General features: G+C 35.5%; 2 protein-coding genes across 2 annotated transcripts; one reads left to right on the top strand and one right to left on the bottom strand.

Annotated features, from left to right (window-relative positions):
* The first annotated feature begins 7,899 nt into the window (after positions 1–7,899).
* LOC142525350 (heat shock cognate 70 kDa protein-like) lies at positions 7,900–9,902 on the top strand. Its single transcript, XM_075629625.1, has 2 exons — positions 7,900–8,152; positions 8,248–9,902. The coding sequence occupies exons 1-2, from the start codon at positions 7,939–7,941 to the stop codon at positions 9,900–9,902; spliced, it is 1,869 nt and encodes a 622-aa protein (XP_075485740.1). The 5' UTR covers positions 7,900–7,938.
* Positions 9,903–10,977: 1,075 nt separating this feature from the next.
* On the bottom strand, positions 10,978–13,344 carry LOC142524662 (heat shock cognate 70 kDa protein-like). Its single transcript, XM_075628715.1, has 2 exons — positions 12,923–13,344; positions 10,978–12,452 (listed from the first exon to the last, which is right to left on the bottom strand). The coding sequence occupies exons 1-2, from the start codon at positions 13,134–13,136 to the stop codon at positions 11,098–11,100; spliced, it is 1,569 nt and encodes a 522-aa protein (XP_075484830.1). The 5' UTR covers positions 13,137–13,344; the 3' UTR covers positions 10,978–11,097.
* Positions 13,345–19,979: the final 6,635 nt, after the last annotated feature.

Genomic DNA, 19,979 nt, shown 5'->3' with positions numbered 1-19,979 from the left:
CACAGAAGATCGGTTTCTGATCGATCTTGGGCCTATAACTAAGCCCAAACCCAACAACATCCTCGCCCTGTAAAGAAATTAACTTTTATTTAAAAAAAACGATTAATTCGGTTTAACTTGTTGTGAAAAAGTAAAAATTTATGGTAAAAAGTAAAAATCTCAAACTCTCAAAATTTACCAAACTACACACTTTATAATATTTTTCTCTCTACTCAATTGTGATTTTCTTCACAAATGAGAGATCTATTTATAGGAAATCTTTACAAATAATCCAAAAATAAAATACATCATTACCTACATCATCACACACTAATTTTCAATATTTACAACTCTTATTTTCAACATTCAAATATTCAACATTCAAATATTCAATACTCACATTTTAAATATATTTTTCAACACTCCCCCTTGTGATGATGATCATAATGATTGTCTTCATTACGTGTTTTTATACTGCCTCGTTAAAAACCTTACTAGGAAAAACCCATTGGGATAAAAACCATAGTAAGGGAAAAAGAGTGCAGTCACGTAAACTCCCCCTCATGTTGACACGAACAATTCTTCACAAATTTCGTAGATTGCGCATCCCAATATTATATATATGCTTTCTGAATATTGACGTAGGAAGCGCCTTTGTGAAGAGATCTGATGAATTTTCACTTGATTGAATGTGACGAACATCAATACATCTATTCTTCTCAAGCTCCTTGGTGAATGCGAAGAACTTAGGAGGAATATGTTTAGTTCTGTCGCTTTTTATGTATCCTTCTTTCATTTGAGCAACACATGCAGCATTATCTTCATATAGTATCACAGGCTTCTCATCAGATGATAATCCGCATGAAATTTGGATATGTTGGGTCATTGATTTTAACCACACACATTCACGACTTGCTTCATGTAGTGCAATAATCTCGGCATGATTTGATGAAGTTGTTACGAGCGTTTGTTTCTGAGAACGCCAAGATATTGCAGTGCCTCCACGAGTAAATACATATCCAGTTTGGGAACGTGCCTTGTGTGGATCAGATAAGTATCCAGCATCAGCATAACCAATTATACTTGGATTAGCATCTTTTGAATACAAAAGTCCCAAGTCTGTCGTTCCTCGTAGATAACGGAATATATGTTTAATTCCGTTCCAGTGTCTCTTTGTTGGATATGTGCTAAATCTTGCCAACAGATTCACGGCAAAAGATATATCAGGCCTTGTACAATTTGTAAGGTACATAAGGGCACCGATGGCACTTAGATATGGTACTTCTGGACCAAGAATATCTTCATCATCTTCACATGGACGGAATGGATCCTTTTCTATGTTTAATGATCTAACAACCATTGGAGTACTTAAAGGATTTGCTTTATCCATATTAAAACGTTTAAGGATCTTTTCTGTATAATTTGTCTGGTGAACAAACATTCCACATTCTTTTTGTTCAATTTGTAAACCCAGACAATACTTGGTTTTTCCAAGATCCTTCATTTCAAATTCTTCCTTCAAGTATGACACAACTTCTTGAATTTCTTTATTCGTTCCAATGATGTTTAAATCATCAACATATACAGCAATAATTACGCATCCGGATGTTGTTTTCTTAATGAAAACACAAGGGCATATTGAATTATTTACATATCCCTTTTTCATCAAGTGATCACTTAGTCGATTATACCACATTCGACCTGATTGCTTTAACCCATATAATGATCTTTGTAATTTCACAGAATAACATTCCCTGGGTTTTGAACTTTGTGCTTCAGGCATCTTAAATCCTTCAGGGATTTTCATATATATATTACTATCAAGTGATCCATATAAGTAAGCTGTAACAACATCCATAAGACGCATTTCTAAATTTTCAGATACCGCCAAGCTAATCAAATACCGAAACGTAATTGCATCCATCACAGGAGAATACGTTTCTTCATAATCAATTCCAGGCCTTTGAGAAAAACCTTGTGCAACAAGTCGAGCTTTATATCTTACTATTTCATTTTTCTCATTTCGCTTTCGAATAAAAACCCATTTGTATCCAACAGGTTTTACACCTTCAGGTGTAAGGACTATAGGTCCAAAAACATTACGTTTATTTAGCGAATTTAATTCAACCTGGATGGCATCTTTCCATTTTATCCAATCCTGCCGATTTTTACATTCACCAAAAGATTTTGGTTCATGATCTTCGTTATCATTTATGATGTTGATTGCCACATTATAAGAAAATATATCATCAATTTCATCTATATCTTTTCGGTTCCATATTTTTCCAGTATTAATATAATTGATAGAGATTTCATGATTCTCGTCAGTTTGTGGTTCTGACAGAACATTTTCATCATCATGTGTTTCTTCAGGAACACCATTCTCTATTTTGTGATCATCATGTGTTTCTTCAGGAACGTCATTCTTTATTTTGTGATCATCGTGTTTCTCTATGAATTTTCTTTTTCGAGGATTTTTATCCTTGGAACCGACTGGCCTTCCACGCTTCAGGCGTTTAATGACATCATGAGTATCTTCCATTTGTTTCTTTGGAATTTCAATTCGAGCAGGGGCATTTGCAGCATGTATATATGATTTAGTTACCCCTTTTGTGTCTGCAAATGCATCTGGTATTTGATTTGCTATTCTTTGCAAGTGTACAATTTGTTGTACATCTTTTTCACATTGTTTTGTTCTTGGATCCAGATGTAACAATGATGATACATACCATGTAATTTCTTTTTCGGTATGTTTCTGTTCTCCCCCTAACATTGGGAAGATTTCCTCATTAAAATGACAATCAGCAAAACGTGCTGTGAACACGTCGCCTGTCTGAGGTTCAATATATCGAATGATTGATGGACTATCATAACCGATATAAATTCCAACCTTTCTTTGAGGTCCCATTTTCTTTCGTTGCGGTGGTGCAATAGGCACATACACCATACATCCAAAAATTCTCAGATGAGAAATGTCTGGTTCTTTACCAAATGCAAGCTGCAATGGGGAGTATTTATGATATGCACTTGGTCTGATGCGAATTAATGAAGCAGCGTGTAAAATTGCATGTCCCCATATAGAAATAGGGAGCTTTGTTTTCATTATCATTGGTCTAGCAATCATTTGCAGACGTTTAATCAATGATTCAGCCAATCCATTCTGTGTATGTACATGAGCAACAGGATGCTCAACAATGATTCCCATAGACATACAATAATCATTGAAAGTTTGGGAAGTAAATTCACCAGCATTATCAAGTCTAATTTTCTTGATTGTATAATCGGGAAATTGATTCCTCAATTTTATTATTTGAGCAAGTAATCTTGCAAATGCAACATTTCGAGTTGATAATAAACATACATGTGACCATCTGCTGGAGGCATCAATCAATACCATAAAGTATCTGAATGGTCCACATGGTGGATGGATTGGTCCACAAATATCACCCTGAATACGTTCAAGAAACATTGGTGATTCAGTTTGGATTTTGACTGGTGATGGTCTTATAATAAGTTTTCCAAGAGAACATGCTTTACATTGAAACTTATTATTCTGAAAGATCTTCTGGTCTTTCAGTGGATGACCATGTGTATTTTCTATAATTCTTCGCATCATTGTTGAACCAGGATGTCCCAATCGATCATGCCAATTGGTTAATATCGAAGAATTATCAACTACCATGTTTGATTCAATGGGACTTATATGTGTATAATGCAATCCAGTAGGGAGCATTGGTAGTTTTTCAATCACATATTTCTTTCCTGATTTATATGTGATAAGACACATATATTTCTCATTCCCTTCATTCATTGTTTGAGTATCATACCCATGGGAATATATATCATTAAAACTCAACAAATTTCTTTTCGATTGTGGTGAATATAAAGCATCATTGATCAAAAATTTTGTACCATTAGGTAACAAAAATTGTGCTTTACCACATCCTTTAATCAAGTCTACAGGACCTGATATTGTATTCACCGTTGTTTTTGTTGGTTTTAGTTCCAAGAAATATCTTTTATCTCGGAGGATAGTGTGCGTTGTACCACTATCGGGTATGCAAACTTCAGCTTTGCTCATAGCATTTTCCATATTTGAACTTCAAAAAAATATGCAATGAAATAAATTACTTGCAATATATATTTAAATATAACACAAATCATAATTATACAATAAAATATTATTCTATGAATACATGAAAAATAGATTATTGTACATTTATATTCTACCATTATATTGTTCATTTTCAGAGAAATCGTTGAGAAAATCTGCAGCATCAATATTGTTCATTTCTATCCCACCAACATATTGATCATTTCCAGAGAAATCATTCATAAAATCACCGGCATCAAAATGAGTTGCATCACTCAAACGGTCACTGCGTTCAGTGAAGTTGGTCTCCTTTTCTTTCCCCTTTAATGATTCTTTATAAAGTTTACAAAGGTGCTCAGGGGCTCGACAAACTTTGGACCAATGTCCTGGAGTACCACATCTGTAACAAGAACTTTCATATCTTTTTGAGTGCTTCTCATTAACACTTGTATTCTCATGATGCCTTTTCTGTGGATGGTTTGGGACGTTCTTTTGAGATGAGTTATAAAAATAACTATCTCGATTATTTTCAAAACCACGGCCTTGACCACGACCACGGCCAATTCCACGTCCATGTCCACGTCCACGACCTCGACCTCGACCTCGACCAAAACCTTGTCTTTGAATTTGATTTTGGTTTCCAGGTTTAAATTCATTTTTACTTACAGCATTTACTTCTGGAAATGCTGTTGATCCAGTGGGTCGGGACTGATGATTTCTCATTAATAGCTCGTTGTTTTTTTTCCGCCACAAGAAGACAGGCGATGAGTTCAGAATATCTCGCGAATCCACGTACTCTATATTGTTGCTGTAGAGTAATATTTGATGCATGAAACGTGGAAAATGTTTTTTCAAGCATCTCAGATTCTGTGACCTCATGTCCACAAAATTTTAATTGCGAGATTATTCTATACATCGCCGAATTGTAATCACTGACTTTTTTAAAGTCTTGGAATCTCAATGTATTCCATTCATCCCGGGCGGTCGGAAGTATAACTTCTCTTATATGTTCGAATCTTTCTTTTAATCCCTTCCACAAAGCCATGGGATTTTTTTCAGTCAGATATTCACATTTCAATCCATCGTCGAGATGTCGACGCAAAAATATCATGGCTCTTGCCTTTTCTTGTGACGTGCATATGCCATTTTCTTTAATGGTCTCGCTTAGACCCAATGACTCAAGATGCATTTCTACATCTAGAGTCCATGGCATATAATTCTTTCCCGTGATGTCGAGCGCAACAAATTCGAGCTTTGTTAAATTTGACATGGTGGTACTAAAAAATTACGATGCATTTTATTAGTTAATAATTATTGCAATAGAAAGTAACGGATAAACAACAAGTACAAGTATTTGTAAAAATAAAGAAAACACACGAGGAGGATATTCTCCGATAAATAAAAGACTCGTGAGTATGATAACCAAAATAATTAAAAATAACCTTGAGAAAGCCATCTTCTTTTTTCTTCGAAAAATTTGATGATGAATAATTTTTAGAGAAGAAGAGAAAGTTGGAGTGATGGAATGTGTTTGTGAGATCATATTTATAGGGCAAAAAATAGCCGTTGTTTACCATTTATGACCGTTGGGGTACAAAAAAAATAAAGGTATGTATTTGTATAATTTTATGATAATAATATGATATATATAATATTAGACATGTTTAAATAATTATGTATATCATATCATAATATTATAATGAGTGTCATAATTTATTTTGTTTAAAAACCTTATAGGCTTTTATACTTGTCGTATCCCTTACCGGGAGTGTGGGATGTCGTCTTAACATCCTCCCAGGATTTATAACAAGTTTATGAAAAATTTATTTTTATTATTTCTAATAATAACATTATATTGTATATTAAATAAATACACAATAAATAAATAACAGTAAAATAAATATAATTATTTTTGTTACCTTTTTCTTCTGTTTGGAGCTTGGAAAAGTATGTAGGACTTTTAGAGCTTCGTGCTGATAACGTGTTGTGAAAAAGTAAAAATTTATGGTAAAAAGTAAAAATCTCAAACTCTCAAAATTTACCAAACTACACACTTTATAATATTTTTCTCTCTACTCAATTGTGATTTTCTTCACAAATGAGAGATCTATTTATAGGAAATCTTTACAAATAATCCAAAAATAAAATACATCATTACCTACATCATCACACACTAATTTTCAATATTTACAACTCTTATTTTCAACATTCAAATATTCAACATTCAAATATTCAATACTCACATTTTAAATATATTTTTCAACATAACTGAATTTTTTATAACAATGATTGAAATGCAGCTGATTTGACCGAACTTTTATAAAACAAAGAGTGAATTTTTAAATAATTAGATTTGATCAATTAATTCGGTTTAACTGAACTTTTGCTCACTCTCTCAACAACAAAAGATGGTATCGAAAAAGTTGATTATGACGTTAGAGATTAATATATTTTTTGAGTCTCCTCCTCCATATTGGTATTAGGAGAGTTCCTCGTATCCACTATTATGTTCTCACATATGCACAATTACAATAACAATCCCTTCAAAAAGTATAAAATATGATTTTTTGGAAACTATTATTAGGTCAAAAATTATAGTTGTTACACAAAGTGTAACTATATTTCTTATACTTGTGATACTACTGAGCGACAGATGCACATGAAGGGTTGCACCTAGTTAGTGCCAATCAGGCTATTATCCCATTAGTCTAGGAAGGAGCATGTATTATTGTTAATGTTATCTCGTATCACCTCAGAGATTAATTTTATCATTTTCTTATCTTTGGTTCTGTCCCTGGCAGCTCAACCGCACAACATTATTGAATGACACATCAAATCTTTCTTTGTACAAGTTCTAAGAATTAATTTAATTGAATTTTTTTGTTTTCAAATATCAATAAAAAAATTTCAAGATAATAATATTTCTTCGTAGAAGTTCAAAAAACTATACATTTCAATGCTTGTTATTTTTTGAAATTTACAGTGTGTGGTATTTAACTCACTTTATTCTTCAACCATTTTATAACATATACACCCATAACTCTCTTAATGCGGATAAATGTATTGCTTGTGAAGTATATGTTCGCGTATGTCCTATAGATTTACCTGTAGTTGATTGAAAATTGGAATATGATATTCTAAAAAAACTATTAATTAATTATATTATTGATTTTGGAATCTGTACATTTTGTGGTAATTGCGTTGAGTATTGTTCAACAAATTGTTTATCAATGACCGAAGAATATAAGCTTTCCACTTACGATCGTCATGACGTGGATAAGTTACGTTATATCAAGAATCGAATCATTTTTAGTTAGCTTTGTATTTATCCTAATAACCAATATTGGTGAAAGAGTCAAATCACCATCGACTTTAACATTTCACTTGCGAGATAAAATGAAATGCATAAGCTCAATAAATTAGATTAGCAAACTTTAAAATGTGACAGCCGGCCGGAGTTTGTCTTATCGTATGCAAACTCCGCCGCATTATTTGTCGGATACTCGGCAAATTATTTATTAATTATTTATCAATTATTTTAAACTCAACTTGGAAATCCCTTTCAAGTATCAACATACACAAGCATTACAAAAAAACAAATAATTAGATGTTTTCTAAAAATATTGATTTTGCAAAGTTGCGTGACTGCATGATCTAAATATAACCCTGCGACCTTTTTCAAAAAATTACTTTTTCCTAAAAGTATATAATTTTTCCATGTTTGATTGTGTATGCCTCTTCTTCTTCCATTGAAAAATCCAAGCATTTGCTCATAAATTTCTCCTGATTCTTAATATTCTCCCCACACTCTCCATAATCTACTTATCCATTAAGCTTTTCACTGCGTGCACTACAGCAAATAATCCATGGCGGGAAAAATCCAAGCACCCGCGATTGGAATCGATTTGGGCACAACTTATTCATGCGTAGCCGTGTGGAGGCATGATCGCGCTGAGATCATACCCAATGATCAGGGCAACCGCACAACGCCTTCCTATGTAGCATTCGGTGAAACCGAGCGTCTCATTGGCGGTCCCGCCAAGAATCTTGTTGCCCTGAACCCAACCAACACCGTTTTTGGTGATTTACTCTCATTTGGTTATACCTCTGATCTCATGTTTCTAACGGTTTCAATGATAAATTTACAGTGTTTTGGTGCATAATTAATTTTGCAGACGCCAAGAGGTTGATTGGTCGGAGATTTAGCGACCCTTTGGTCCAGGGTGATATGGAACTCTGGCCTTTCAAGGTCATTGCTGGCCCTGATGATAAACCCATGATTGTGGTTAACTACAAAGGCCAGGAGAAAAAATTTGTGGCCGAAGAGATTTCTTCGATGGTCCTCACCAAGATGAAAGAAACCGCAGAAGCTTTTCTTGGGTTAACAGTAAAAAACGCAGTTATCACAGTGCCGGCCTACTTCAATGATTCCCAGAGGCAGGCAACCAAGGATGCTGGAACCATTTCTGGGCTTAACGTCTTGCGTATCATTGTCGAACCAACTGCTGCAGCCATTGCATATGGTCTCGACAAAAAGTTAAGCTTCTCTAATGAAAACAAAAATGTGCTTATTTTCGATCTCGGGGGTGGCACCTTTGATGTGTCGCTTCTCACTGTGGTGAATAGTGCGTTTAAGGTCAAGGCTATTGCTGGTGACACCCACCTTGGAGGAGAGGATTTCGACAACAGGATAGTTAGTCATTGTGTTCAAGAGTTCAAGAGAAGACATAAAAAGGATATTAAAATGGACCCCCGAGCATTGAGGAGGTTGAGGACATCTTGTGAGAGGGCAAAGAAGAATCTATCTTCCGCAACTGAAACGACCATCGGAATCGATTGCTTGTATGATGGAATCGATTTTGACTACAAAATAACTCGTGCAAAATTCGAGGAACTCAACATGGATTTATTTTATAAATGCATTAAACATGTTAAAGAGTGTTTGGATGATGCGGATATGGACAAAACAAGTATTCATGATGTGGTTCTTGTCGGCGGATCAACTAGAATCCCAAAGGTTCAACAAATGCTGCAAGATTTCTTTAATGGCAAGGAGTTGTGCAAAAGCATTCATCCTGACGAGGCCATCGCTTCTGGTGCAGCAATCCAAGCAGCAATTTTAACTGGCCAGGGCAACACAGAGGTTCAAGACATATTGTTATGCGAAGTCACGCCTCTGTCCCTTGGTGTGCAGATCGAAGGAGATTTTATGAGTGTGGTAATACCAAGAAACACTGCTATTCCTACCCATAAGGAGAACAAATTCGTGACATGTTCGGACAACCAAAGATCCGTGTCGATCCAAGTGTTCGAGGGAGAAAGGGCGAGAACAACCGATAACAATTTGTTGGGCAAATTTGGGCTCACCGGCATTCCACCTGCTCCGAGGGGTGTATCCAAAATAACCATTTGCTTTGATATCGATGCTAATGGGATCTTGAATGTCTCTGCTGAAGATCTAACAACTGGGAATAAAAACAACATGACAATTATCAATAACAAAGGTAGGTTATCTACCGAAGAGATCGAGAGATTGTTGCAAGAGGCTGAGTTTTTCAAGGCCGAAGATGAGCAACATAGAAGGAAAGCTGAGGCCAAGAATGCTCTGGAAAATTATGTTTATCATGTAAAAAGTAAAATCGAAAACGACATGAATTTTTCTTTCAAATTGACATATTCAGAGAAGAAGAAGGTTGAGCTTGCGATTGAGCTGGCCACTGACTGGTTGGAAAGCAACCAACTCGCCGAAGAAAATGATTTAAAGGATAAAATGAAAGAAGTTGAGAGCATCTGCGACCCCATCCTTGCAAATATATATGTATTCCAATAGCACTGCCCCTAAGATTGAAGAATTTGATTAAGGTTTCTATTGTAAATGCTACGTTGTTTACGGATGTTTAACTTTCAATAATATATGTTGTATTTTAAAGGAGTTCTGTAATATCAAATATGGTATTTAAAATAAATTTTAGGTAAAGTCTTATAATGAACAACATGAAATGGTGTGGAATATGGTTTTCCACTTCATATATGATTCATAAAAACTCTCGTGAGACGGTCTCATGGATCAATTTCGTGAGACGGATCTCCTATTTGGATATTCATAAAAAAGTATTACTTTTTATGCTAAGAGTATTACTTTTTGTTTTGAATATCGTTAGGGTTAAACGTTTACCCGTCTCACAGATAAAGATCCGTGAGACCGTCTCACAAGAGACCTAATCTATATGATTTATATGACAACGGTTTCTGAATAAATTTATATATATGAAAAATGGGTAAATATAAGACTGAAAATTATAAGTGTGTAATATTTGATATCTAATAATAGAATTATTTTTTTGAAACAGAATTATCTTCTAGATTTCAATTAAATTAAACACAAAATAACACATAATATAGGTTTAAGAAAAATAACAAATGGATTTTTTTAAGCCAAAAGTCATTAATTATTTTTAGTGATTGCAAACACTCCTTGCACAAATAAATGATAGACTAAATTATCAGTATCTACTTCGCTATCGTGTGCCCAATGTTTGAAATCACGAGAAGTTCATAACTCACATTTTTTCATAAGATATTTTCAGAGCAATCTCGATATTCCACATTGTAGTATATACAATTATCTCTTAAATTATTTAAGTTCCGGCAACTGAATATTTTCCCAGGAGAGGGTATCTAACGAGTAGTTAAATTACTTTAGCTTATTTAAGTGAAGATTAAGTTTTGAAAATAGAGACAGATAGAATTGTTATATGTTATCTACGTTAAAATTCTCATGTAATAATTACCTTGTATTTTTTTCTATGCATCGAGCGTTTTACCAAAAAATATAACCGATGGTAACGGTGGAATTAATTGAAACTCAAACCAACCAGGTGGTACAAGAGAAAGATACTTCGATGCAAGAAAGTCTTTGATTTTTTCTCCATTTGTTAAATTTTTTTTTTATATTACAAGCATATATATATTTTTAGAGCATTCAATTCCTAATTCTTCGTACTCGTTATCATCTTGATGTATATTTACGAGCTAGCTTCTTCAACCGGTCTGTCAATCTTTTTCTTATGCAACCAGCCTCCAACTTTGTCGATGATGCTTTTTTTCCGGCTGTCTTTTTCTTCAGCGGAAACATTCAAGATACCATTAGCATCAATGTCGAAGCTTACATTTAGACAAGAAACATTTCTCTGGGCAGAGAGAACGAATTCACCTAAGAGAGTATTGTCACCTCTTGTTCTTTCACTCTCTCCTTGGTACACTGAGAAACGTACTTTCTTTCGGTCAATCCCCTTTTTCAATATTTTCTTTATTTTGGTAGGAATTGGGGTGTTTCTTGGGATGACGACTTCCATTTCACCACCTGAAGTCATCACACCAAGAGATAGAGGTGCGACATCGCATAGTTCAATGTCACTAATCTCGCTATGGCCACTCAGAATCGCCGCTTGAATGGCTGCACCAGATGCTACAGCCTCATCGGGGTGAATGCTCTTGCACAGCTCCTTGCCATTAAAGAAATCTTTAAGAAGTTGTTGAATCATAGGAATTCTAGTGGATCCACCAACTAGCACCACGTCGTGGATACTTTCCTGATCGATCTGGGCATCCTTCAAACACTTGTCTACATGGCCAATGCATTCCTCGAACAAGTACATGTTGAGCTCCTCAAATGTTTCACGGGTTAGTTTATATTCAAAATCGATTCCATCATACAAATGTTCCAATGCAATAGTTGTGTGTGCCATAAAAGATAGATTTCGCTTTGCCCTCTCACAAGCAGTTCTCAACCTTCTTAATGTGCGGGGGTTGCCGCTTATGTCCTTTTTGTGCTTTCTCTTGATTTCTTCAACAAAATAGCCGACCATTCTATTGTCAAAATCTTCTCCTCCAAGGTGTGTGTCGCCAGCAACAGCCTTGACCTGAAAGATACTATTCTCGATGGTGAGAACAGACACATCCAAGTTACCGCCACCAAGGTCAAAAACAAGTACGTTTATTGGGCTTGTGTTGCTATATTTTTTTTGGAGACCATATGCAATCGCTGCGGCTGTTGGTTCAGCAATGAGACGTAAGATATTGAGCCCAGCAATGGTTCCCGCCTCCTTGATCAACTGCCTCTGGGAACCGTTGAAGTATGCAGGTACGGAAATAACCGCATTTTTTACTGAGCAACCAAGAAAAGCTTCTGCGATCTCCTTCATCTTGGTGAGGACCATGGAACAAATCTGTTCGGCAGCAAATTGTATCTCTTCACCTTTGTACGTAACCACGATCATGGGCTTATCATCATGACTCGAGATGACTTTGAATGGCCAAAGCATCGAATCTTTCTGGACCAAAGGGTCGCTAAATCTCCTACCAATCAATCTTTTAGCACCTGCAAAGTAAAATATGTATATATATAAATATTGTAGAAGAATTATCCATCGAGAGACGATGAGAATAAAACTATCCGCGTCCAAATACATCAGATGACAATAGAAATTCAACAGTCTGCTAATTGTACAATATAATATTATTACTATTAGCATAGACATAAATACGAACAGAAGCATTATTCAAGCATATGATAGTTCGTGAACAAAATAATGGAAAGATGGATATGAGAGCAGAGAAAGATCCAAATAATTATCATAGTGGTACATATTACATTCCAAAAGCTTTGCAAAATCACATTCCCTGGTAGTGAACGCAAAACTAGCATGTTTTCTACAGAAACAAGTTAGCATATATTCTCAACATCTGCAAACTGAGTTTCAATGGGACGAAAAGTAAAAATGAGAATATTTGAATCCAAACACATCATCAAGATGCAACAAACAAGGTGAATGATGTACAAAGTCTCACCAAAAATAGTGTTAGCCGGGTTAATGTCGACGACATTCTCGGCAGCATGGCCAATGAGACATTCGGTTTCATTGAAAGCTACATAAGAAGGCGTAATACGATTGCCCTGATCATTGGGTATGATCTCCACGTCACCATGGTGCCACACGGCTGCGCATGAATAAGTGGTACCCAAATCGATTCCTATCGCCGGTCCTTCCCTTTCTCCAGCCATTGTATAGTAAAAGCAAAAGGACACTTTTACGAACGGCAAAGACGATGAAGCTAGAGCCTATGGTTTTGTTTGGTATAATGGAGAGCAAAGGTCTTTATTTATGGGGAAGACTGAATGGGTGCTTTACTGCAGCACTAGCTTGGTTTTCATCGTAAAAAATCTCGTTACCACGACGAAATCTGCATCTCTTGCTGAAAAAGTTTTTGATTAAAAAAATAAATAAAATTTCAAATAACTTATTCCATGTTCTGGTTTTGGGCTATTTTTATACAATCACTAACCCAAATTTGTTTATTGATAGTTACAGTCAACTCTTTGGAAATTTTTTTAAATATGTAATAGTTTATTATAGAAGTAGAAGTACCGTTTGGAGGAAATTAACTGTTTTAATAAGAATAATTTATTTAATTTAAAAGATAACTAAATATGGATGAAAGGGACAAACCACCGACTTGATAAATAATTCATCTTATTTCGATCACCACTTCCTTCCCACACGTTACGTGAACGTGTAGGGAATTATATATAAATAAGATTTATGTACAACTTCTAATTGTTATGTGATGCAAATTGATTTCCAATAAATTGTTAAGGCATCTCGAATTGGATTTAAAAAAAATCTTTAAAATTGTATATATGAATTTGGACAATCTTCTCATTTGAGTTTGTTTTTGAGCTTGAGTTAGGTTAAAGTCTCAATCTTATCATGATATTAGAGCCAAAAATCACTGTTATGTGTTGGACTGTTCATAGTTGTGTCACTCGTTAATATCTCCACACTCCAATTGGGTCTGTTAAGATGTCTCACATCGGTTGGATATAGTTCTTGGGAGTTGCATATGTAGACTTGGACAATCTTTCCTCGGCCTTGAACTAGTTTTCGGGGTTGAGTTAGATCTAAATATCAATCCTAACATAAATATATATAAATCAAATCGATTATATTTATGGGAATATGTTGACAAATATAATTTTAATTATCAATAATTTATGTAAATATGTTTTAGAAATCTAAGGCAAAGATATCAAAATATTTTATCAACTATGACCGTCGGATTTGCCTCATCCAAGTTTCTCAATCATTAAGGAAAAATAACTTGAGATACCTAGCTAGCTCGCACGTTATATTTTACTGAGGACGTTCCAATTATATATTAAACATAATATTTTATCAAAGTCGTTATTTATAATTTACATTAAACTTAAAAAAAAAGACTTAGACTTGGTATATATTTTTGGTCTCTTCCACAATTTAAACTGGTAAAAGGATTGCCTATGAAACTAATCATTCATTACAAATATATATGTTCGATAATTATGTGTTATATATCTATTATCTATACTTGCTACTATAAATTTATAATTTTTTAATTGTGAATTTACATGTATGTCTTTATTTTCATTAAATAATAATAATAATTACATGTTTCTTTGTTTGTTTATTTGTTTGTTTTTATCTATTAATAAATTGATTTCTCTTTTTCTATTAATTAAGGAATTTTAAATAAATCAAACGAAAATGAAGTTACACTCTTGTTCAAAAATATATAGTGCTCCAATTTCTGAGTAGGTCTTCTGGGGGTCCATTTTCAGAGTGAAAAAAAATGTTTTCCATGATTCGGGTCAGATACGAGACCCGTTTCAAAATTGACATGTGAAACTGTCTCGTAGGAGTTTTTTTTTTTTTACTAATTTTTGTTTTTAAGTTGAGTAAATTATATTCATGAATAACATAAATAATACACGAATAATAAATTTAAAAATTCTAATAGAATTATGTGAATGTACTCATATGTTCTTATTTTCGTTAAATAATATTAAAAAATACATGTATTTTGTTTGTTTGTTTTTTGGGTATTAATGGATTTTAAAATAAATTGAACAAATTAAAATTTAGTCTCCATTTTTTGAATGAAATTTACATGACTATATTATCTTTTCAAAAAAAAAATTATATCTTTAATGGAATTTAAAATAAATATAAGGATAAGAAAATTTACACTCTAGTTTTTAGCCAAGACGCAACTTTATTTTCTTATGCTCGTGGCAGTGCAGAGTGCACCTACTTTGGTGCTAATATGTCGAGCCATTAGGTCCATGAGTCCGGGGACGCGTGTCTATCAGCTGGTATTGTCTCATATCCCTTATATATCAGTCTTATCATTTCCCTACCCTTGGTCATGTACCCAGTAAAGACAATATTATCCGTTAAAATTTGACGTTACTCTTTTACGGCCCGCCACCTATCCAACCATATCAAACTGCGGAACATTAGAAGCTTGACGTACGAAAACTTCTCCAAAGGTCATTTGTTGAGGATCGGGTTGAGTTTAGAGGGGGGGTGAATAAACTCAACGACAAACTTAATCGATTTTTCAGAATGATGTGCTAGAATCCTGTTAGAGATGCTAGCGGTTTCTTGTTCAAGTTTAAAGACCAGCAGATCACAAGATAATGTGCGGAAACGATCTGTTGGTTAGTGAGTGAAAAATAGTAAAACAAAAAAGCAGTAGATGGCACAAGGTTTGTTTCTGGAAGTTCGAAGATGAATCTTCTATGTCTCCCCTTCTTCTGTTTCCAAAAAGTATCACTAAAAGACTTTGGTGAATACAGTACAACAGTTGTACACACCCACTTCAACAGGACTTACCCTTCGCCTACTGAAACTCTTAGTTTTACAACTCAACTACTTGAATAATCTTAAGTTCTGGAAAGGACTCTTTTCCAGTTATAAATTCTTCTATTAATGAGATAGTGAAGTGAATAGCTTAAGAAGAGATAAAGAAAATAGCTAGCACAAAATGATCTCAAATGATCAAATGTATGCAATGAAGCGTGTGCTGCTTTTTCAGTGTTGAGCTTTGGAGATAACTGAAAGTTCTAGCGATGCTTGAATGAAATTTTTGATTGAGATTCGTTCTCTTCTTTTCTTCTTGAAAAGTGCTTCGTCTCCATATATAGGCTTCATCCAACGTTCTAAAATCTGAACGGCTCTTTTGACTTTTCAGGGGTTCAGCTTTATTGCTGAAAATGGACTTTGCAGAATACATTAAAACAATCAGTCTCAGTTCATACCAAAAATGGTAAGCCGTCTTAAATGTTCCCGTACAAAATTTAATGGCATTTAATGAAGCAATAAATGCTAGTATCACGTTAATAGATTAACGGTAATATTTAAAGACTTGAGATACGCAAAATTCTGCTAGTGTTTATTTCGAGTTTGTATTTCTTCTAGTTCTGGTTTTAGCTAAGAAGTCATTTGTTAAGTAGATTAAGCAGTACTTGATAAGTGCTGCTACTGGTTTTAGCGCGGTACAAGTGCTTCTGGTTTTCTGCTTATTTACATCTACTGGTTTTGTACTTAAGCCAGCATCTACTGGTTTTTTACTAGCATCTTCACAACAAAATTAATTCTAATAATTTCCCCCTTTGTGGTGATGCCAAAACCTAGATGTCCCTTAAAACGTTAGTAGAATTGAGAAAACAGATTAAGAAGCAAATAAAAGCAATTAGTATCTAGAAAATCAAGACAAGAAAATAAAACTAATTTGTTCCAATATCTCTGAAAATAGCTTCATCTGGATTTTGATCCCTTCCAGAAGAATGAGGTCTGCTGCTACTCGCTCCAGTTCTATCTCCAGCTCTATCGTCTTCCCCCTTTTTGGCATCACTTTCTTTAAATTGAGTGATTAGATCATCAACTCGGCCTGTGAGGGTTTGGATTCCCGCATTCAGCATTTCCAAGTATGGTGCTTGGCTCGAAACTCTGTCTGACATATTTGTAAGAGATTGAAATTGAGATTCAATCTTGGTATCTAGGAGTTCCAGCTTCGAATCCAAGACTTCGACTTTGGTAGAAACTGCTGAAAGTGAGGAGTGATGATCAGATACGGTCTGGATGAGATCACTTTGACCAATCAAAATGATACCTTGATTGTGGAAAATATTCTTCTTGAACAAACTGAATTCGATAACAAATCTCGTCAAAGAGTCGCTGGTGTTTGCAACTTCTTTTGATATACGTTCTTGACTAGATTTGACGCGACCGCTATGATCACTGTGTTCATAAGAGAGCTGTTTGACAATCTCAGATAGATTATGAAGTCCTCTTTGAAGAGTTTCCATGGCATATTCAAGAGCAGAGGTCTCAGAAGGTGAAGGAGATTTTGCAAGAACAGGTTGCTTAATATCTTCCATTCTGGCGATGCGCTCAGGAGAATGCTGAGAAGAAATAGTAAGAGCAGTAGAAGGTGCAGCTTCTGCTTGAGTGATAAAAGCTGGTTTTGGTTCAGCAGAAAGACCTTCTGAAGCAGTAGTTTGATCTGTTGGGCTCGTTTTTGGTTGTTGCAAATCAGCAGCAGGTTCAGTAATAGCTCTCGGCTCAACAGCAGAAGGTGAAGTAGGCAACAGAGTTGCCATTTCAGCTTGATGAGCTTCTGAAAAATGTTCAAGCTCTGGAAGAGATGAAGAAGTAGTAGCAGTAGCAGTAGCAGTAGCAGTAGCAGATTCTGGAATGGATTGGACTGGGAGAGGATCAGCAGAAGTGGAAATAATTGGCATTGTGTCATCCTGTGCGGTTTGAGTCTGCACAATCGATTCGATCACTTCATCAACCGATGCCAGATCATGAACAGAGATAAGTGAGGAAGATTGGGTAGGAGCTTCTTGAGGTGCAGGAGTACTAGAAATCTTGACTTCAGAAGAAGCTTTGGCCGGTTCCTCAACTGACTGAGTCTTCAATACGGCGGGGACAATATTGACACTAAATTTTGGAGGCTGAGAAAAAGCCTTCTCCTTGGTAACAATTTGCTCAGACAAAATTGTCAGCTGCTCCGACAAAATTTGAATGACATTCTGATCATGAAAAGCAGTATGACCAGTAGAGTCAAAATTTAACTTCAACGTTTTCAGAACAGTGTACATATTCTGCTGTTTGGCTTGATCCAGGATGTAGTTTCTGCGATTGATGGCTTCTATCACATTTTGTGTCTTGGCAGCAGCAAAAACTTTTTTCTCATTTTTCACAGTTTGAGCAAAAGCACCGGGAGTCCTCAAAAAAGTGATTGGATAGTAGACTCTTACCTTGAGCCAATCATCAAAGAATTTCATGTCTTCTCTGGTTGAATTATTAATTTCTTCCAGATGAAGATTGATTGCTGTTTGAATGGTGGATGTGGCCACCGGTGACTGAGACAACTCGGTAATCTTGCCTTTCCCTTTTCCAGAAGTAGCAGGGACTACTGGTTTGAAAGCAGAAGAACCAGTAGTAGATTCTCTAATGACCACTCCAGAAGTTGGTCTGAAAATTGAGCAGTTGAAGGTCCTGATTCAATGGCTTTAGCTTTGGTGGATGGGACAGCTGGTGGAAAAACTTGTCGAAGAGGTACATCCTCTAATTCAGTAAGATCTGCTGTTTTCTTGATGCGGATGGTGGTGCGAGGCTTCTTCTTGGATGGGGTGGGAGGCAGTGAAGCTTGTTGAGTGGGTGCTGCTGATTCTTCAGATTTCATTTTGTCAGAATCAGACAAAACTACACCTCTTTTTCTTTTGATTTTCTTCTGCCCCTCAGCCTGAGATTCCCCAATCTCCTTCTTTATAACCACAAACTCACCAACTGTTGGCTTTGGCCTTAAGGCAAGCACACTATCAGCATCAGTCATGGTGACCGAAGAGCCATCCTCTTCTGTTGTTCTGGGAAAACCAGCATCTTGCAACATTTTACTGATTTGCACAGCAAATCCAGTACCTTTCCTTACAACCATATCTTTCATAATTCGAAACAGAAAGCGACCCCAATCCACTTTCTTTTCTGAAGTGATGGCCACCATCACTTGAACCTTCTCTTTGGTCAGTTTGTCGAATGTTCCAGCCTTGACCAACAAGGCTTTTGCCACGATATCAGTGAGTACCTGGTACTCAATTTTCAATAGCTTCTTGAAGCAGGAAGGTGAAAGCTCTTCTCCAGTGGCTGAAAAGTTTGTCAAAGCAGTAGACATCTCTTCCTTTGTGATATCCGAAAGCTCGAAAAGTCCAGAAATTGGTAGAAATAAAGTGGAACCGAGAAGTGCAGCATCAATGGAGATTGATGCATCTCCCTGTGTATAGTTAATCTTTCCTTCGACAACTTCTGCTTTGGCATAGAAATCTAGAAGAGCAGACTTGTAGATAATAGCAGGCGATTCCAGAATTTGCGAAGTCCAGATTTTTCCAAGGATTTGAACATCTTAACGAGGTTCTCATCCTTAATGGTGAGAACAGATGCAAAGTTCACCTGATAAGCATTCAAAGTATAAGCTGCGGCCATTTCTGAATTGAAAGAGATTAGAGGTAGATTAGCAGTAGATGCGAGAAAGCAGTAGATGCAAAGTAATGATCTGAATTCGTAAAGTGCAATGAAAGAGAAAATGAACGGTTAAAAGGAATGAAATGTACAGCCGTCAGTAAACATAGGGACATGTGTCGATATGTTTATGGTTGGTAGAGAGAGAAAACAGGAGTGTCAGTTACTCTACTTATTTCAAATTATAAAAAAAAATTCAGTAAAAAAAATGGCGGGCTGTCCGAGGCGGTTGCTAAAAGAACAGAAGCTGATTTGTCGTTTTATGATAATATCTACTGGAAGAAGGTAAAGTGCTGAAACAAATGCAGCACTTCGACAACTTCTGGTAGATACACTGTTTTATCGAAAAGACAAATCAGTTTCTAATATAAATGCCATAACAATGTTCCCCCTCAATTAATGCAGTAATAAAGGATATTAAACTCCAAACGACTCTTGGCAAACTTTCAATCTGAACCATTGATAATGAACAGTCGCAAGGATCTTTATCTCCCTTGAATACC

Source organism: Primulina tabacum, chromosome 14 (assembly GCF_025594145.1).
Source record: "Primulina tabacum isolate GXHZ01 chromosome 14, ASM2559414v2, whole genome shotgun sequence".
Classification (NCBI taxonomy): domain Eukaryota; kingdom Viridiplantae; phylum Streptophyta; class Magnoliopsida; order Lamiales; family Gesneriaceae; genus Primulina; species Primulina tabacum.
This window is presented reverse-complemented; position numbering and strand designations above follow the sequence as displayed.

What these genes read in the sequence shown, in the direction of transcription:
- LOC142524662 (XM_075628715.1), bottom strand. Translation starts at nt 13,136, where the DNA reads ATGGCTGGAGAAAGGGAAGGACCGGCGATAGGAATCGATTTGGGTACC. An exon ending in CCCGGCTAACACTATTTTTG is followed by an intron (nt 12,453 to 12,922) that starts GTGAGACTTTGT and finishes TTTACTTTGCAG; the next exon opens with GTGCTAAAAGATTGATTGGT.
- LOC142525350 (XM_075629625.1), top strand. Translation starts at nt 7,939, where the DNA reads ATGGCGGGAAAAATCCAAGCACCCGCGATTGGAATCGATTTGGGCACA. An exon ending in CCCAACCAACACCGTTTTTG is followed by an intron (nt 8,153 to 8,247) that starts GTGATTTACTCT and finishes TTAATTTTGCAG; the next exon opens with ACGCCAAGAGGTTGATTGGT.